The sequence below is a fragment of the Aplidium turbinatum genome, chromosome 2 (assembly GCF_918807975.1).
Source record: "Aplidium turbinatum chromosome 2, kaAplTurb1.1, whole genome shotgun sequence".
In the NCBI taxonomy this organism is placed as follows: Eukaryota; Metazoa; Chordata; class Ascidiacea; order Aplousobranchia; family Polyclinidae; genus Aplidium; species Aplidium turbinatum.
The window spans coordinates 23272049-23292582 of record NC_137473.1 but is presented as its reverse complement, the minus strand read 5'-3'; the positions used below and the strand labels follow the sequence as shown (position 1 = coordinate 23292582).

Here is a 20534-nt window from a genome sequence, read left to right as displayed (position 1 = left end):
TTGGAACATTATGTTTACATGGAGTGTGCAAGACGGCCATTGCAATCATTGCATGGACGTTGCCATTTATGGTTTTTCTTTGTCCTCTCTTGTTTCAAGTGGGGATTTGCTTGAAACAATAGTAAAACGGGAATGACCCAGAGTAACTTCAATACCTTCAGCAATGTTTTGGAGCAAGGTCAAGGTTTTTTCTCAAAACCATTTCTACCACCTATTGTAGTTAGAGATTTAGTTATCAAAAGTGGCAGCTGGAATCTTGACTCCTCATCTCGATCAACGTGGCATTCTTGACTCCGAGGCCAAGATTACGTTCTTCCATAACAAGGATAAAATTCTAAGCAGCTACTTTACTGAAAGACATAACTTTGTATTCTGTAATTACATAAATGGCCTTCATACCTTGATGGGGTGTTGCTCAGTAGGCTTACCATAATAAAGAGTTGCGTTTGTTCATTGATAGCTTTGTTTTGCTTATTTGTCTAGTTTGTTAAGCAAAACAATGTATGCATTTTCTTTGTACTTAGTAGCTTAGTTAGTAAATCTGATACTGTTGAAGTCAACAAATAAATTAATGCAAAACACAAGTTATAGGCCTATATTCTAGCCTACATAGGGATTTTATATTACGGGATACGAAGCCTCATCCGTTTTTTTCCTTATCCCAACACTAGAAGGGCTAGTTTCAGGATCAGCGATGCCACTTTTGATGTAATTACATCAAATTTGATGTTTTTGGGTAACCTTTTGATGTTTTTGCCCAAAAATCTGATGTTAAGCGATTTGGTGTTAACTAGCTCAGACCAATTAAAATATAATATTATAATCGATTTATAAGCCATTTGCATTAAGCTTTGTTTCGATTTTAGGAAAAGCTGCAGTGGAAAGAGTTTTCAGATCGGTAAAAACTTCCGAACAAAACAAAATGAATTCAATAACTTTGAAAGGACAGCTTCTAGCTCGCCAACATGTATCCTAAGTAGTGGAGGCTGCACCAGCTGGCAACCATCAAATAGGCTAGTGGAATATATGAGCAATGACGGTCCACATAAAAGATACATGAGTATGATGAGCCGTTGTGACGAAAACTGATGGGCTGGTAGTGGTACCGTAACTAAAATAAAGACATTAAGTGCCATATTTTGAAACCCTACTTGAGCTTAAGTCGGACTTGACTAAAAATTCGACCCCATGAAGTAGGCTAAAGTGTAATACCAAAATGCTAATTTAACTTGACGTTTTAATACTAGCCAGCGCAATTGCTGGACTTGATGCATCATAAAAGATGCATTTTGCAAAATCAGTTTTGCATTACATTTGAAGTGAAATTTTCAGTAACTTAAAAGTCAAACTTGAAGTCGCCTAGGGTTTTAAAATACGGGCCTAAGTTGTAATGTAGGTAAGCTTATTTGCAAATGTCAGCCGCCGAAAGTAAAAATGCATTGAAAGTGCATTATTATTTAATTTTTGTTGCATATAAAATTCTGCGAGCCAAGTAGTTTTTCTTGAAAACTTGTTTTTTAAATAAACTTTTAAATAAATTTTACGAAGAAAGTCTAGATTTGTAGTAATTGTTGTCATTTTTTATTATTTTATTGACAAAACACACCCGAGGTTTCAATTTGATGTTTTAATCTTAAATTTGATGTTTTTTATGAAACAATTAATTAATTAAACTACCATTCAACGTTTTATAGGCAGAGAAAACTTTTTCTCGAACCGTAGAAAATTTCATTATCAAATCACCGCTTCAATGCGTGATGGAAATCTACAGATAAATCTGCATCAGGCATTGCAGAGTGCAAAAAACAGTGTTGCAGAACGCGTTTTCGAATATTAAATTCTCATCAGTGCAACTACGTTTATGAACGCAATAACAACGGTTAAATTTAAACTCAATACAATACATTACAAACATTATAAGGACATATTCTCAGTGTTCAATTGAATATTAATAAATCCAGAGACATCAGAAAATCACTTCCCGCATGCAATTCCAGACCGACATTACTCGCTTAAGGTGTTTTTTGTTAAAACAAACTTAATGTTCAAAGCAAAAAAAGCCATCACAATGAACATCTACCGAAGTATACTAATTTACATTACTTAGATAAGCACTGAAAATTAATAGACGGTATTGTTATTAATATCAATTCAATATGATTTCAGTGATTATAATACAATGTAATACAGTAGCGTATCCAATTAATTAGCGACGACCTTTTAAAGTACACGTTAATTCGAACAGAAATAAGAATTTATCAAAAGTCTCAGTCATTTTAGAAAGATTTCACCACCGGTTACAGGACCATCTTTGCTTGTTTCCTTGACAGAGTCAACTCTGATTGATTATATACGCCTTGGAGAGTAGCTAGTTGAGAAAATTCAGATAATATGAAACCAAGGAACTTTCAGAAATAATTAATTAAACTACCATTCAACGTTTTATAGGCAGAGAAAACTTTTTCTCGAACCGTAGAAAATTTCATTATCAAATCACCGCTTCAATGCGTGATGGAAATCTACAGATAAATCTGCATCAGGCATTGCAGAGTGCAAAAAACAGTGTTGCAGAACGCGTTTTCGAATATTAAATTCTCATCAGTGCAACTACGTTTATGAACGCAATAACAACGGTTAAATTTAAACTCAATACAATACATTACAAACATTATAAGGACATATTCTCAGTGTTCAATTGAATATTAATAAATCCAGAGACATCAGAAAATCACTTCCCGCATGCAATTCCAGACCGACATTACTCGCTTAAGGTGTTTTTTGTTAAAACAAACTTAATGTTCAAAGCAAAAAAAGCCATCACAATGAACATCTACCGAAGTATACTAATTTACATTACTTAGATAAGCACTGAAAATTAATAGACGGTATTGTTATTAATATCAATTCAATATGATTTCAGTGATTATAATACAATGTAATACAGTAGCGTATCCAATTAATTAGCGACGACCTTTTAAAGTACACGTTAATTCGAACAGAAATAAGAATTTATCAAAAGTCTCAGTCATTTTAGAAAGATTTCACCACCGGTTACAGGACCATCTTTGCTTGTTTCCTTGACAGAGTCAACTCTGATTGATTATATACGCCTTGGAGAGTAGCTAGTTGAGAAAATTCAGATAATATGAAACCAAGGAACTTTCAGAAATAATTAATTAAACTACCATTCAACGTTTTATAGGCAGAGAAAACTTTTTCTCGAACCGTAGAAAATTTCATTATCAAATCACCGCTTCAATGCGTGATGGAAATCTACAGATAAATCTGCATCAGGCATTGCAGAGTGCAAAAAACAGTGTTGCAGAACGCGTTTTCGAATATTAAATTCTCATCAGTGCAACTACGTTTATGAACGCAATAACAACGGTTAAATTTAAACTCAATACAATACATTACAAACATTATAAGGACATATTCTCAGTGTTCAATTGAATATTAATAAATCCAGAGACATCAGAAAATCACTTCCCGCATGCAATTCCAGACCGACATTACTCGCTTAAGGTGTTTTTTGTTAAAACAAACTTAATGTTCAAAGCAAAAAAAGCCATCACAATGAACATCTACCGAAGTATACTAATTTACATTACTTAGATAAGCACTGAAAATTAATAGACGGTATTGTTATTAATATCAATTCAATATGATTTCAGTGATTATAATACAATGTAATACAGTAGCGTATCCAATTAATTAGCGACGACCTTTTAAAGTACACGTTAATTCGAACAGAAATAAGAATTTATCAAAAGTCTCAGTCATTTTAGAAAGATTTCACCACCGGTTACAGGACCATCTTTGCTTGTTTCCTTGACAGAGTCAACTCTGATTGATTATATACGCCTTGGAGAGTAGCTAGTTGAGAAAATTCAGATAATATGAAACCAAGGAACTTTCAGAAATAATTAATTAAACTACCATTCAACGTTTTATAGGCAGAGAAAACTTTTTCTCGAACCGTAGAAAATTTCATTATCAAATCACCGCTTCAATGCGTGATGGAAATCTACAGATAAATCTGCATCAGGCATTGCAGAGTGCAAAAAACAGTGTTGCAGAACGCGTTTTCGAATATTAAATTCTCATCAGTGCAACTACGTTTATGAACGCAATAACAACGGTTAAATTTAAACTCAATACAATACATTACAAACATTATAAGGACATATTCTCAGTGTTCAATTGAATATTAATAAATCCAGAGACATCAGAAAATCACTTCCCGCATGCAATTCCAGACCGACATTACTCGCTTAAGGTGTTTTTTGTTAAAACAAACTTAATGTTCAAAGCAAAAAAAGCCATCACAATGAACATCTACCGAAGTATACTAATTTACATTACTTAGATAAGCACTGAAAATTAATAGACGGTATTGTTATTAATATCAATTCAATATGATTTCAGTGATTATAATACAATGTAATACAGTAGCGTATCCAATTAATTAGCGACGACCTTTTAAAGTACACGTTAATTCGAACAGAAATAAGAATTTATCAAAAGTCTCAGTCATTTTAGAAAGATTTCACCACCGGTTACAGGACCATCTTTGCTTGTTTCCTTGACAGAGTCAACTCTGATTGATTATATACGCCTTGGAGAGTAGCTAGTTGAGAAAATTCAGATAATATGAAACCAAGGAACTTTCAGAAATAATTAATTAAACTATTTGAAACAATTATGATTATTACAATTATGATTTGAAACAATTAACATTATGAAACAATTTGATGTTTTTAAAATTGATGTGAGTGGCAACACTGTTCAGGATACTTCCTTTTAGTGATTAGCAGTAAGCTAGCGTGCAGCGTATCTGCAAGTGAGAAGTAACCAAAAGATTGTTGCTGTGGTACTTCAATTTGGAGAAGTTAAAGGAAATAAGTTGTTAACTATACAAATTTGTTAAAGTGCTTTTGAGAAGTACGTTAGCCCAAGGCAGGCTTATAGTTTGGTTGGCTTTGGACTTTGCTAAAACAAGTTATGATGTCTGCATTGAATCTATGGCCACCTTTTGCTTATGGACTGTAGCATTCACTAGTAAAGCCTAACACGTTAATTTGGTGTGGGATATATCATATAGGTATCAACTGTGGCAACAATTTGTTGGTGTGACTATTGCACTTCAAACCAGTTCACAGTTTAGCAGTGGAGACTATTTTCAAACTTTTCTTTAGTCTTATAGTCTGCTCTATATTTTAGTCAGTCAGTGACAGTAGTCAATTAGTTTATAATAATGATGACATTGAAGGTATGTTGGTATTTGTTAAACCTTAGATGTCATGTCATGTAGGTAATAAATATTATTAGATGTCATGTAATGTAGGTAATAAATATTATTCATTTGTTCAAATAATAATAATATTTATTTGCATCAGACAAAGCTGTCCATATCCAAAACAACGAAATAATACACAAACTGCAAACATCGAACAACAACAACGAATAATACACAAACTCCAAATGCACAAAATCTCACTAAATATGCTATCAACTGTTACAAGTTTACAGACAATGGTACGGTAGTGTTACAAATTAGAAGAACTGAAAGTATTCAAAACGATAAAAACAATCAGATGACATGGCAGCCATCAAAACTAAATAATAGAATACATAGAATTATTATACTGAAGACGGTAATTTGATTTACGATGGCAGTCGGACCTCATCAAGGAGGCAACAATAGAGTTAGACGATACTTCACATCTTCCAACAAAAGAAAAAACATATTTCCGAAGTAATGCATCAAATGTTATGATGTTGCACAAGACTTGATGTTCATTGTTCACGTACCGTACGCTATAATGTTAAGGCAAATTGTGTAAAATTCTATTGTGTAAAAATTGTAAAAGTGTAAAATTCTAAAATTGTGTAAAATTCTAAATAAAGCAGAAATCCTGTTATTAGCAGAATGAAAACTAAGTGGATTGCCCATGTACTTTTTAATTGTTTTATTTATGTAAAATCTGTCACTTGTCTCAAATAAAACAGTTTTTATACCAGAAAATGCTTCACATAAAACCTAGGCAAGGTATTGATGTCATAGGTACCGTAATTCTGTAGTTTTAACGTACTAATCATTCTTATACTTTTAGTACTATTTATATATAACTATATAATGCATTTGACCATTAATTTATAAAATGGTTAACACTTGCTATGTACCCGGATGTACAACTGGATATAAATCAAGTAGCGAGGTTAAAACTTCTCTGTTCAAATTTCCCAATGATGTTGAACTGAGGAAAAATGGGTGCGAGCAATACCATGAAAAAATTGGAAGTTGATTGATTGATTTTGATATTCCAACTTCTTGCTTTGAACACATTTTGGAACACTCATGCAAGCCATGTTTTTCTGACACATGCTCTCAGTAAGTCAAGAAGTATGTTTACAGTATTTTTTGTTAATCTAAGTAACTGAAGTTACTTTGTTTTATTTCGTTTTGTTAATTGTAAACTAAAATTTTGACTTGTGCAGATAAAATTGATTTATCACATATATATATATTTTGATACAGCTTCGGTAGAGAGTTTGTCTTGTTAAACCATAGGCATACGAAGCCGAGCAACGTTATCAAGTTTAGCATATTTAAAGATTATTATATTTACAAAAACACAAAACTACGCAACAATTAAATATCGAACGTTTTCAAAATCACAAGATGTTCTCTTCAGGAATAACATACATACAACTTTATGTATGTTATTCCTGAAATTGTATGTATGTTATTCCTGAAGAGGACATCTTGTGATGTCGAAAACGTTCGATATTTAATTGTTGTGTTTTTGTAAATATAATAATCTTTAAATATGCTAAACTTGATAACGTTGCTCGGCTTCGTATGCCTATGGTTCAATATATATCTTGGTTAAATACACAAACCGTTTTATCGCATGAGATTCTTGAATACTAAACCATAACACAATTGGATAATCGCATGTATCATAAAAAATTTGACAATTGGACTATGCAATTATCCGGTTTTGTCTATTTTATATTGTAATCTAATATGCTTGTTTGCAATATAAAGAAATATGCTTGCTTATCAATTTTGCATGACTGTCATTTACATTAACTTCAGTGTTCTTGAAAGTTGCAATGTATATATTAACTCTTAAACATATGACACATTTTAAGACATTTTCCATGAATCAACTAGTCGAGGATTGGAATTTTATGCTGAGGATCACCCATCTTTTCTTGAAACCGCTCGATTTATCAAAATGGTGGAGAATTTGTGGAAAGTGATGTTTGTGAAACATCAGTTTAAAGGTTAGAGCAACTTCACATAAATATTATATAACATTTTGCTGCAAAGGCACACATGAAGAAGTATATTTGTTTATTCTTAATTGTTTAATTATTTGTGGAGACTGAAGCTTTCTGGCATGTTACCTCCAAAATTTGTATGACTGATTACAAAGAAAAAATATACATATTAGAACACATTATCTTCATAAAGTACTGTCATTACCCAAAGATTATGCTTATGCCGAAATTAGTTGAAGCTTCTTAGATAGATACTACATTTACTCAATGTTTCAGGTGATAAAATACAAGATGATGCTGTCTTTACTTCAACAAGAAGCTTTGCTAGCTGGAGCCAAATTGTCATCCTTAAATTTCCCAGCAATTACAGCAACAAAAGTTGCATTGTCAGTAACTTGGCTGGTTGATTTTTTTAGGATTGTGACATTAGATGACCTATCCACATCTGACATGAATGTGGCATACTATGTTGCTGGGTATATTGACAGAAGCATTTGTCCTCATAGGAAATGTAATGCTTGCAAGGAACTTCTTGTTGCCGGTCAAGATGACACTTTAGTGGAAGAAAGCAATGAGTGTTGCAAGCTTCTTGCTTTAGCTGATCGTGGTGGTTTATCCAAGCCAACAGAACTATGTTTTATTGTAACCTCTCTTGCAGTGCACCATCATTATGCTGTGTTATTAGAGTGTTAGAGTGGAAAATTAAAAGGAATTTAAAAGGAGGACTGTTCACTATTGGAAATCAACGTAATATTTTTGTTTCCGCTCTCACGGAATGCGCAGTGTCTCAGTTTAATTACCTTCTTGTCATCGTATCTTTAAAGTGTGATTCTGGTCATGCAAGCTTTAAAATGATTGTAGAAACTGCTTTCAATTGTGTCGCAAAGAATGAACTTAACGTTTTGAAGACATTAAAAAAGATTTGGTTGCCAGTTCATCGCGAAAAATTCAAAAACTACCTTCAAAAAACTAACTGTAAGCAATCATTAAATATATATTGAGAAGAGGTTGCTTGGTTATAGAAGAACCATATTTATTATACATTGTGTAATTGTTTACTTATGTTATGTACATGACAATGTTTGATATGTGAATATTGTTTATAATGCTCTGACATGTGAAATGTATGCAACATAGCTTTATATAGCCTGTAGCATACAATATGCATAGGCCTATGTCAATTTATTAATAAACGTCATATAAGCGTTTTGATACATTTATTACTTTATTAGAACGTTGTTGCCATTCTTTAGTGACAATACATTCATATGTTCAAAATTGATGGTGCTGTTCGATGTGACTGCGTATCTACTTAAATTGTGCAGTGACCCTTCTAGTGTTGGCGGATAAGCGGAGTTTCGCGTCCCGTAATATAAAGTCCCTAGCCTACATCATGTATCCTCAGGCTTTCTTCACGTCGTATTTTGATTGTTATTGGGCCAGTAAACGTTAAATAGCTGTTTGTTTGGGTTGTAATCAACATGATTGGTTCCAAATAGCCTTTGTACAACTCAGAAATGTGCCTGAGATTATTTTCAGTTTTGTCTATGTAATAAAACACACGTTGTTAAATCTAGGGGGGCTCAAAATTGAGAAAAAAATATTTTTGCTGTATCTCAAAAACTAGAGCCAATTCGAAAAAAACAAGTGCATTTTCGGAATCAGGGGCCTCGAAATACCCTAAAATGACTCTAACATGTCGTGCCTTTTGAAATTTTTTTTTTTTTGTTGGCCTGTGTTATCTGACTTATTCTTTTAAGCAGTATACGCCGATGGTAAAACCGATTGTTTTACCTAACGTTGAATTGGATTTGGTTTGGGAGTTGTGGCCCATGGACCAAGCTGGTTATGTGTATTTGGCACAGCACTCAGCAGTGCTGCAAGTTTGCACACCCCTGTTTTAGGTCAGGTTTTAGATTTTGCTGAAAAGTCCAGACTTCTTACATTACAAGATAAAAGTTTAAATCAATATCTCAATCGGTTTGTGTATGGTGCCTATTTGACTTTCAGGCATCCATTTTGGGCTTGTAGAACTACAATAGGCCTACACAATACACATTTGAGTGCAAAAGGTTTGATACTTGCGATTAGTAAGTTTTTGTGTTCCAATCAACTGCAATTCTTAAGTTTTGTGATGGCAGGTTTGAGACAAAAAAAGCATCAAAAAATGTTCTAAAACAGGTTTTCCACTAGAAATTAGGTTGCATCCACAATAATGTTTTTAATTTCCAGATTAAACAATCTAAATACTAAAAACATTTTTTTCAATACACAAGTATAGCCTATACTGTATTGTGTATGCAACCTAATTCGTACCATGAACAATTCGTACCGTCAGTTCGTACCTTGAAAAGATCGAGAGAACAACGATAAAAAGTACCCATGTACAATAATTTCTAAAATTCACGAGTTTTTCTTTTAACTTAATCGGTGGGTCGTGCGCTGTTTTCATCTTGTAGACGACTTGGCCGGAGAGCATTTATTACAGAAGAAACATTGTAAACCAATTAAGAACTTCCAAAGGTGAATAGTACTGACACAATACTATGGTTTATAAATTTCTGCAGAAAGCATAAGTTATTAAACCTGGCCATTGATTGGGCTGACGAGATGTAGCCTAGTAAGATGTTGAACGTAGAAGCAACTATATTTACTTCAGTAGGCTAACTAAAAATCAGCTACGAATTTTTTACTGCATGTAATTATGTGAAGATGAAGTTAAAGTGAATATAACGCTTTCTTGGTGGTTGGTCTAGATTCTTAGCATTGCGTCAGCTGGTGTCCACCGTACGTTTTGCAACAGTGAGGCCTCGGACAGAGCAAGAGCGTTTCTAGCTACAAGTATGATGAGAACAAACTTCTCCAATCGTAATATAGAGTACGAACTAAACTGGTAATGAAAGAATTTATTTCTGACCAGGTTAGCAAGCAGTGTCTCATAACATGAAACTACCCACGATATCAATGGTAGAGCGAAGTTCAAGGGTACGACTGCGTCATCAACCACGCACGCGATCAAACAACTACAGTGAAGTTTACAAGTGGATGATCCTGATCAGCTATAGCGCTACTCTTTCATCTCTCCTTCCTCCCCATCTTCGTCCACACCTTTGATGTAAAGGACATTGTTGCACCTGCGTTGTAAAACAGTTAATTTAGTTGGGTGACATGTAAATCATCGATCTCGCGTTATAGTGACAGAAACAAATTAATTCTGATGGAACAATCTTCAAACTTTCTGCGATATCCAAAACACCAGAGTGCAACTCTCAATAATGCTGCTTCCTGCTACAACACCATGAAACGATTCATATTGGTAGTATGACTGCGAACGCATGCGTCATAATCGCCCAAGTAAGCATGTTCCTTCAATTGTACAGCTGCATGTTTGAAGAAAACCTGACTTTGTACACCTCTAATCTCTTGGTGTCCACTATGTAGTTATTAGTTAACCAAAGGTGGTCAGTAACGTGCTACATTTTTGTTGGAGTAACGGCTGCAGTGGAGGCCCTACTTTTTTCATGTACTGATAGCAGAGAAGGGCTGCATGTCTTTCAGTCACCCTCCGGCTACTTTTCAGTTTAAAGTAAAAAGATGACTCGTTTTCGGAGATTTTTTAATTAAAACAATGCATGCAAAAATCAAGGCAGTTCATCATTCGACTATTGCAGAAAACATCAAGCCATGTTTACACCGATAAGAGTAACATCAATCACCAACACCAGTCATGACTCCAAGGATGATTTTTTTGGTGTGTTGGTGCCATCTCATGAAAGTCTGGAGTCTTTCCGAGTCCATGAAAGTGTGAGTCAGGAAAGAAAAGTCACTTGCAAAGGCATTTTTTTCGAATAGAAGCAAGACGTTGACCGTTGAGCTTTCCCAATGCCGAGATGAAACGTCTGTTTATCAAACATAACACCCCTATTCCTTCCAGTGCTGCGATGGAGAAACTTTTCTCAGTAGGGAAGAAAGTGTTGAAGCCAAAGCGAGCAGTACTCAGCGACTCGCATTTTGAAATGCTTGTATTTTTCAAAGATGCATAATAAATTTCAACCAGAACGTGCTTTCTACAACGACTTTGAAATGGCAGTGCAAACAAATGATATCATTCATTTTCAAAGTCATTTTGACTTCGCAAGGTAGTTGAATAGTGCTCACGAGTGTCAGTTAAGCAAAAGTAGCGGTACTTCGTTACATATATCGACTTGTAGCGCGCTACTTTTAAGCGGAAAATACTTTTAAAAGCAGCGGATGCCCACCTCTGTAGTTAATAGTTATCTTGCTTCATCTGTTTACCGTCATTCTTGATACATGTCCTGCTCATTGTTACTTTCGTTTTTTACCTGTACTGTACAACAAAATCTATCTTTTTTTTAATAATTTTATTTTTAATCATGTATTTTTTGTTTACATTCAGCATCTCTCTATATTTCGCACTGGTGCCGTTTTTTTGTTTGTTTTGTAAGCGATCATGTGTCTGCTCTGATTGTTAATGTTGCCAATGTCACTCTTTTCATGATTTTTTGCTTTCAACTAATTCTAACGTTCTTATTGTTTGAAATCTATACTAACATCTTCACTAACCTGATGTTTTTATTTATCTCACGTTAGAAGTCGTTTCCCGATGTTTGCGTTTTCCCTACATATTTGAATTTTTAACATCCACTAGGTTTTCACCATGTATCAAAATTTTAACTACAAAGATGAAACTTATGGTAATGGAAACAACAAAGCACCTGATTAATATTTCCCCTAAGTGACCAGACATGGCTCCCTCAACGTATTCCTCGGCATTGGCAAGGGTCATGTTCATGTAACCATCCACTGACACCAAGTATCCCTTATACTCCATTCCCCATTTCAACTTCACTAAGACAGGTTTTCCTGTCAAGCCATTCAGGAAAGGTTTTGGGTTCATTGGCAGTGTCTAGAAGAACGTATAAATATTATTGCAATTCGTCAAAGTTACTTTTTTCAGTTAACAATAAGTTACAATATCTGAATATGTATATTGTGGGTCTGCTACTATTAGGTGAGTTCCTAACCTCTAACCCTAAAACGGCGATGATAAATAGGCTACGGTACCCAATAATTTAAAAAAATGAAAAAAATCACCGAATAGGGATCGGACTCACCGAATCGGACCCACCGAAACGGACCATTCCGGTATATTGTAGCTCATGGGTGTCCAAGTTTTCTCCAGACGGGCCAAGTTTGATAATTCGGAAGCGCCCGGCTGCCCGCACGTCAAGCAACAGCCCCTGATAATCTTGTTTTTTCTCACAGAATGGTGCATTATATATATAGTAATACAGTATCGTGTTATTTAATATCATTATCATGCAACATAGCAATATGCAGGTTTAAGTATTTCGTTCATTAGTTACATATCACGGCATGTAATACGTTAGGCTATAAGTCATCAGCTGTTCCATTATGAACTGAAACATCCAGAATTTTGCATAATAAAGCTGTGTTGATGTCAAAAATGAAAGTGACGCCTTGATTTCAGTACCCGGTCAAATTTGGTTCGAGGTAAGTGGTAGACAAACATAAAACATCACGTATGCGAGAGTTGGTCAGTTTTGATCTCAAAACAGTTCTTGTTTTAAATTTATAACTGAAAAGTGAGAACGTCTGCACCCACAAACATGCTTAACGTTTTTTTCTTTGCAAATCATTCATCAAAAATTTAAACAGGTTGTTATTTTTCTGCATCAGTGTAGTGAGTGTAACGTTAGTTACTGCCTTGCTTCAAAAAAGTTATATTTTTGCTGACTTTACAAAATTTGTTGCAAATGTGGTTTTATTAAAACTTTTAGTATCCGCCAAACACATTTAGCCAATACCGACCCTCCAAAAATGGATATTACCGATGTCGATATATCGGTACCGTACATCTCTTAATTAATAATTACTTAGGCTATCTTTTTTTATAATGATGTTAAACCTTTATTTATTGGGAGTGTACCATTGATGGTTGATATATAGGGATGCACAATACAGAATATCGAATCTTAGAGATTCGAATCTCAATGTATTCGAATCGCATTTGCAGTTTCTTTTCGGATATCAGGATTCGAAAATAAATCTGTTAAATGAACAGTGTGCGACGTTAAACAAATGTAAAGTTGATATTTTCCCTCTTGCGCGCCGACTTTTTTCTTCATGGACTGTTTGTTCCAAGCGACTTTTTTCTTCCTTCATAGGGTTTGCGCAGTTGTTTGACATGCGATACTAATGCAATTCAATATAATGTACAAATATTTTTGCTTTTTGTTCGATATTATTTGGAAAAAATTGCAGTGTAATTTCAGAATAGATTCGAATTTAAGTACCGTATGCTAGAATAGCCAGGACGCCAGGTATTCTGTATTGTGCATCCCTATGCACATAGTGAAGTTTAGTTTACTGTTGTAACTATATTTAATCTTACGGTATAACAACTCATTAGCCTACTTTTGTAACACAGTTCCATGAAACTCTTTGTTATTGAATTATGAAATAATCTTAAATAATGCTTGGTCTTGGAAAAAATAAACGAGCTAAGAGGGCTGATAGTGTTAGAGTGGCCTAGTTAGGCCTACATTGAATCCGATTCGACATATTTCCACCTAAGGAAATAAGGCAAATGCAAAATAAAGTCAATGCTTTGTTCCCTATTAAAACAAACATTTTTTGCAATTGTACAATCCAATTCAACATAAATCCACCTAAGGAAATAAAGCAAATGCAAAATAAAGTCAATGCTTTGTCGGAATGGCCCGTTTCGGTGAGTCCGATCCCTTAACAGGGGATTTTTTCATTTTTTTTTTAAAAATTATCGGGTACCGTAGCCTAATTATCATTGCCATTTTAGGGTTAGGGGTTGGGTCATTCCGTTATATTTCAGGTCATGAAAAAACCAATATTATACTCTTGGAAATGTTTCATACTTTGGCAGTAAGTTCACAATCATTAACTGAGCACACAAAAAAAAATTTTGAAATTGACCAAGTGGTTTAAAAGTTGTGGGGGTTTGAAATTCATCACCTGACAGGGGCATTAGAGTGGTTCAAAAAAATACAAAGTTTTCAGAATTTTCCTCCACTAGGCTTAAAATGTGCCATTTCCCCATAAAAGTGCCCTTGCAAAAAAATTAGACTAATTGGAGGTCGTTTAGAGGTCAATCAGATTTTCACTTTTTTACAACATTCTGCCTATGTCAAACCCTATCGCACACAGGCCGGTACTGCATGCAAGACTTACAGAGGGGAAAATGCCACCTATTATCTTGAAAACTACAGCAGAGAATGAGCTAGACTTTTGTATGATGCATAATTAAACTTAGTGTGTATGTAAACAGTATTTATTAACTTAACACCCATCTTATTTCCATACTAAACTATCAGCAATTCGGCATCTACCACTCTTATTGAAAAATGTTCGCTCGAAAGTCGAAACCGGCAGTAGTCTCATCAGTCATCACTTCAATCATTTTCATAGGTTAAATAATTATAAACATAATACAATTTTCCTTTATCACCAAGAGACATCAATACCGCAATAAATGAATTAAAATACAATGTAGCGTCAAGGACTGTGGTGTTAAATCAGATATGACATTCGGCCACTGTTTTCTTCACAGTCTCATTTCAAGCTTTGTTGAGATTGAGGGTTGCTTTGGTTGGCACCGGAAACCTTTTTCTGTGGGTGCTTAGTGCTTACTGCTTACTAACTGCAGTAGGTACTGTTTCTGAGTCTCATCTTTGGTAAGAACTGAATTGTAGGACTGAATTCTGGAACGAAGAAGCTTCAAGAACAAGCGGCGCTAGTTCGACTCTCGGGGTGTGCGCTAGAGCAACGCACGTTAAGGGCTGCTCTCCATTCAACGGCATCTAATGAATGGAATAATTCCCCGGCAACAAGACTTCAACAATCAGAAACTTCACTCTGTCAATCTCGGTGACCGGGCCTGCGTCAGTGATTCAAATCCTCTACAAGTATGCGAAACTGCCAGGATTAAGCTCTACAAGAAGCTTTCCCAGTCCGAGGATAAAGATTCAATCAATACAATACAATTAGTGCAATTCCTCGCTCGGCAGTGTCATTAACCACTTTCAGGAGACTGACACTGGCTTTAAATTTATTGTATGTTGGCTCTGATGGCCAAAGGCTGGGTATTTGCCAAGGCATGCTCCTGCTTCTTTGTTACCATTTGTGCACAACTGCAGATCAAATAGCTTTAGTGGCCGACTTGTTATAAATGACTCTATTGGAGATTGATGGCCAAATTCTGTCCCGTCCAGCCGCTTCAGAATTTTTGGATGTGGTGGTCGTGCCCGGAATGGCCCGATTCGGTGAGTCCGATTCGATGAGTTCCCTATTCGGTGAGAGCCTTTTTCGGTGAGAGCCCTATTCGGTGAGTTTTTTTTTTAAATTATTGCGCGGCGTAGCCTAATTATCATTGCCGTTATAGGGTTAGGGTTTGGGGGTTTTGAGGGTTTTTGGGGTTTGAGGGTTTTTGGGGTTTGAGGGTTTGGGGGTTTTTGGGGTTTGGAGGTTTTTGGGTTTTTTTTGGGGGGTTTTGAGGGTTTTTGGAGTTTGGGGGTTTTTTGGGGTTTGGAGGTTTTTGGTTTTTTTTGGGGGGTTTGGGTTTTTAGGGGTTTGGGAGTTTTGGGTTTTTGGGGTTAGGGGTTTTAATTAGGCTATGGTACCCGATAATTTTCAAAAAAAAATTCAAAAAAATCACCGAATAGGGCTCTCACCGAAAAAGGCTCTCACCGAAAAAGGCTCTCACCGAATAGTAGCAGACCCGGTCGTGCCAAGTTTGTCACCATTGCTGTTTTGGTTCTGTCACGAACACGATCATCAAACAGCGCTAACAGAGCAAGATGCTCAGAAAAATACCACAAGTGACAGCCTTCAGAGCTGTTTTCTTAATATAACCTATTGGGTAGTGGTGAAGGAGATCGAGAAGTTTCAAGTAATTGTTGGGAGCTCTTGTAGCTAATGCAGCCTCGTGCCAGTAGCGTGCATAAACAAGAGCCACAAAGAGACAAAACTGCGATAAAAAAATGAGCCTAGTTTTATGCAGGTGACTATCCTGTCAAATATGTTACTGCAAGCACAATTATTACTCTGGAATGCAAAATATTGAGAATAAGAAAGTTTTGCATTTGAATATCTTTGAACAGAAGAATATTGAAAAAAATGATGTTTTATGCATTCTGTGGTAAAAAAGTGAAAATCTGATTGACCTTCAAACAACCTCCAATCAGTCTATTTTTTTACAAGTGCACTTCTATGGGGAAATGGCACATTTTAAGCCTTGTGGAGGAAGATTTCTAGAAACTTGTATTTTTTTGAACCACTCTAAGGGGCATCGTGCCCCCCAAAATTCAAATTTTGCTAACATCTCATAATTTATAGCTAAAAAAAAACAACCAAAATATTTTAGAATACCATTTTTGGGGGCAAGGAATCTGAATTTCCAGTCAAAATTGGTGAAAAGATATCATTTATAGATGAAAACAACGTTTCAAAAACTTTGGGGGGATAACTTTGGGGGGTGCTTTGGCCATGTAGCCATGACCAAACTCAAAAACTTTTTTTCTGAAATTATTTACCTGTTCATGTTATGTCTTTATGATGAGTTATTTTAGTTGTTCCATGTGTTTTTGAGAGGGACTGCAGTTTAAAACTGATACTCAGTTTGGCAAAATTCCAATTTCTTTGACATGAAGTTTTGGCATTTTTGAAACAGCAAATTGCAATGTCTGTCATCTGACAGTGATTTGTTTCAATCCATATGATCGAAAAAGTTAAAAGTATAATTAAATCCCATAGGTACAGCTTAGAAATTATTGAGTGAGCATCAAGTAATAAAAAATACACTAAATTGCACATCAGTCTAGTTAAAAAGTTTTTCAAGTTTGTTCAGTTCTGAGCTAAAAGTGTAACTTCTACCATTGGATGTAGAAGGTGGAGTTAGTTTCAAAAGTGCAGAAGTGGGTGGCATCCAGCATATATGGTCTTTTCCAAACCAAACTGTTTAACAACTCCTTTCCTGCTGAATAATAAAAACATCATAGCCAAGCAGTTTTCTATTTCAATGAATATGATAAGGGTGCACTCGGTGCAGGTGCTGGTTTGATAAGAAACGGTAGTAAAATCTTGATCAGACTACCTGTGTAATATCAGCTGAATAATAAAACATTGGTAGTTTGACACATAAAACAATTCTTAAAGAAATGGACCATAATATGGCTGAACCCTGCAAATATTGTGACAAAGCATCAGTTATATTTCAATTATTTTCATTTTTTTGATATGTATGGGTTGATATTTTCTAAGTTGAATATTTTGGTTTATGCAAAACTTACATCAATCAAATTTCGTGAAAATATTATACTTCAATTGCTTTGTTTGAAAAAAAAATTTTTTTTGGATCTTTTTCTCAACGCTCCGAAATATTCCCCCAAACTTAGCGTATCAAAAATAAATTAAGAAAAACTTTAAACCTAAATTATCATTTGAAATGTTCATCTTAGCATATGTTTAATTGCAATTTAAATGAATTCCTTGAATCTTAAATTGGTAAAATGCATGTTTTCAGTGCAAAAATCGTTCAAGGTAAAGAGTTATTGTCAAAAAATGAAAAAAATGGCTGTGCTCAGCTTCAAAAATCCTACTAGTGGCCGAAAATTCAAAGTGCTCTATCTCGGCCCCCAATTAAGATACTTCAAAAAAAATTTTTGCTACTGTCATCATTTTTTAATATGTACAAAATATGTCAAAATAAGCAAAATCTGTGACTAGTGGTTACAAAATTTGAAAAAATCTGATGATTAATTATAAATGGAATGCCCCACTGTACAATGTTAAAAAGGCATTTAAAATTTGCAAAATTTTAGAAAGATTTAATGTCTCTAAAAAAATGTAATGTTTCGCCACTTCGACAACTTCGAATCCAACTTCTGACACCATGTAATGTTTCGCGCTAGCCTTTACGTCTGACTATTTCGGACGAACTCTCAAAGATGAACAGATAACTTTATTTGAATCTCAAACATAAACTTCAACATAAACTGGTAACGTAAACGCCCACATAGCTGCGGCACTAAAAACGATTGAACTTAATATTGGAACTCGAGTTTTGAATTGAATTGCGACGCTGTCAGGAAAGCACATTTAACAGCGGCCAATCAAGAGGTCATGGAAAACGCGCAAGGCAAAATGTGAAACACGAGGTACAGACTTAAAAGGCAAGTTCTCCAAAGATTAAAAGTTTAAAGGCACATTTCCAATATATTACACACCAGTCCAGGCAAGGAACAATATGGAACAACAAAATTGGAGTGTGTTTATCAAAATATAAGTCCAACTTAACATCCCCCCCAAAAAAATGTTTTTTTTTTCTTCGGCTACATGGGAAAATTTTTCCCCAAAATATATATATACCTCAAAAAATATTCATAATCAAATTACTCCAAAACTACATGTTTTTCTTATATTCTGTTTGCAAATTTGAATTCCTCATCCCCCAAAATGGTATTCTACATATTTTCATCAACTTCCTAGCTTCAGTATAACAGATATTGGGGCATTTTTACTCTTTGGAGCTGAAATACTGCCACCGTGCGGTTAAAATTGAAAACGGTGTAACTTTAAAATCCCTCGACCAATTTTGAAAAAAAAATTTTTGTTGAGCTCAGTGGGTTGCCATCTCTCACATATGTCAAAATCAACCAAATCGAAGAGGGTGGGTGGCATTTCCTCTAATTTTGACCTGAAATATAATGGAATGACCCGGTTAGGAACTCACCGAATAGTAGCAGACCCATGCTTTGTTCCCTATTAAAACGAACATTTTTTTTGCAATTGTACATTGTGTGTGTAATTATGTATATTTATCTTTCTTTTTCGGAATGCACAAGAAACGATATTGTGGAAATAAAAATAGTGACATTTATAACCAACAAAGCAAAATTAAGCTGTACGGTAATGGTTTAAGACAGACATGTGCAACCTGTGGCCCGCGGGCCACAGTGCGGCCCGCCATGTTGTTCTATACTGCCCACATGGTACTCAGCGTAGGCTATTAGTGAAAATGAATACCGTATAACCTATTAGCCATTACAAATTATATCTTATTATTTTATGGTATTGTTCAAATTTCATATTTGGCCCGCCAATAAAAAAGGTTGCACATGCCTGGTTTAAGACATGCATGCAAAAATCCAATTCCAAATTGCCCATCCATACTTGTTACACATATATATATAAATCATAGGTTTATGTGTAAAAAAATAGGTTAAGGTAATTGCCTAAATAAGTTAAAAATGGGTTAAGGAAATTGCTTAACATTTTGCATGGGTATGTAAAGGTAAACACAAAACTTGCCTAGCCTACCTAAATAATCTCTACAAATTCTCTGAATCGATTTTCTTTGAAAAAGGCTGTCTCCGAAATAGGATTTCTTTGAATTGGATATGTCGAAACAAGCCATTACGGGATAAATACATAGCTTGTAATATGACATAAAATACCATGACAAATTGACAATGCAACTACCTGGATTTGTCTGTATGAAATGCATAAAAAGCTGAAACATTTTTTGATTTATAAGTAAAATTTTACATATATAGATTAAATCTCTCTTGGCTGAATAATTCAAAGACCTTACCGTCATCTTGAATGTTGGTTTCGTTTCAATTAATTTCTTTTGTAAATTCCAACTTATCTGCCAAAGAAAAACTTAAAGCAACAACTCAAACGCTCAAGAGAAGTCTAAAAAAACAAATTTTTAAAACAATAAAATTTTCCAAAAATAATCAGGAACACAAACAAGTCAGTTACATTCAATTTTGTTGAGACGATTTTAACTCGAAGTAACTCTGCATATTATCTCCCTCTACACCAGTGGTTCTTAACCTTTACTAACCTGCCGAACTCTTGCACTAATTCATTGAACCCCAAACTTTAGTTGAGTCAGAAAAACAAAAATCTACCACATTTAATAGTTTAATACATTTACTGTATCAATGAGACTTCTGCTATTGTTTTTCTGAGACCAATAGTGAGATTCGAGGCTTTGTCTCGGAAACAGCAATTCTCATGTCATTTTTGCATGCAAGCCGGTTTCGTTTTTTTTTTTGCTTTAACATCCACCAGAATAGAAAACACATGTTTGCATAAATAAGTGGTTACAAATGGCATGAGAACTTCAAAGGCAACTTTTGTAATAAGAGGATAACTTT

The 20534-nt window shown here is 34.8% G+C and overlaps 1 protein-coding gene and 1 long non-coding RNA gene across 3 annotated transcripts; one reads left to right on the top strand and one right to left on the bottom strand.

The window, feature by feature from the left end:
- Nucleotides 1-5993: 5993 nt before the first annotated feature.
- LOC145765221 (uncharacterized) lies at nt 5994-8535 on the top strand. 2 transcript variants are annotated; one of them, XR_014288551.1, is made up of 3 exons: nt 5994-6394; nt 7162-7296; nt 7710-8535. It is a non-coding gene; the product is annotated as an uncharacterized LOC145765221 (long non-coding RNA). The 2 variants fall into 2 exon arrangements; XR_014288550.1 differs by having other exon boundaries at nt 7570-8535.
- Nucleotides 8536-10183: 1648 nt separating this feature from the next.
- LOC145764746 (small nuclear ribonucleoprotein F) lies at nt 10184-20066 on the bottom strand. Its single transcript, XM_082576410.1, has 3 exons — nt 19961-20066; nt 12030-12220; nt 10184-10427 (listed from the first exon to the last, which is right to left on the bottom strand). The coding sequence occupies exons 1-3, from the start codon at nt 19964-19966 to the stop codon at nt 10361-10363; spliced, it is 264 nt and encodes an 87-aa protein (XP_082432536.1). The 5' UTR covers nt 19967-20066; the 3' UTR covers nt 10184-10360.
- Between the last annotated feature and the right edge of the window lie 468 nt (nt 20067-20534).

Bases quoted from the DNA above. Each gene is read 5' to 3' on its own strand.
- LOC145764746 (XM_082576410.1), bottom strand. The intron at 10,428-12,029 runs GTGCTTTGTTGT...TTTACAACGCAG, and splicing joins TTAGGGGAAATATTAATCAG to GTGCAACAATGTCCTTTACA.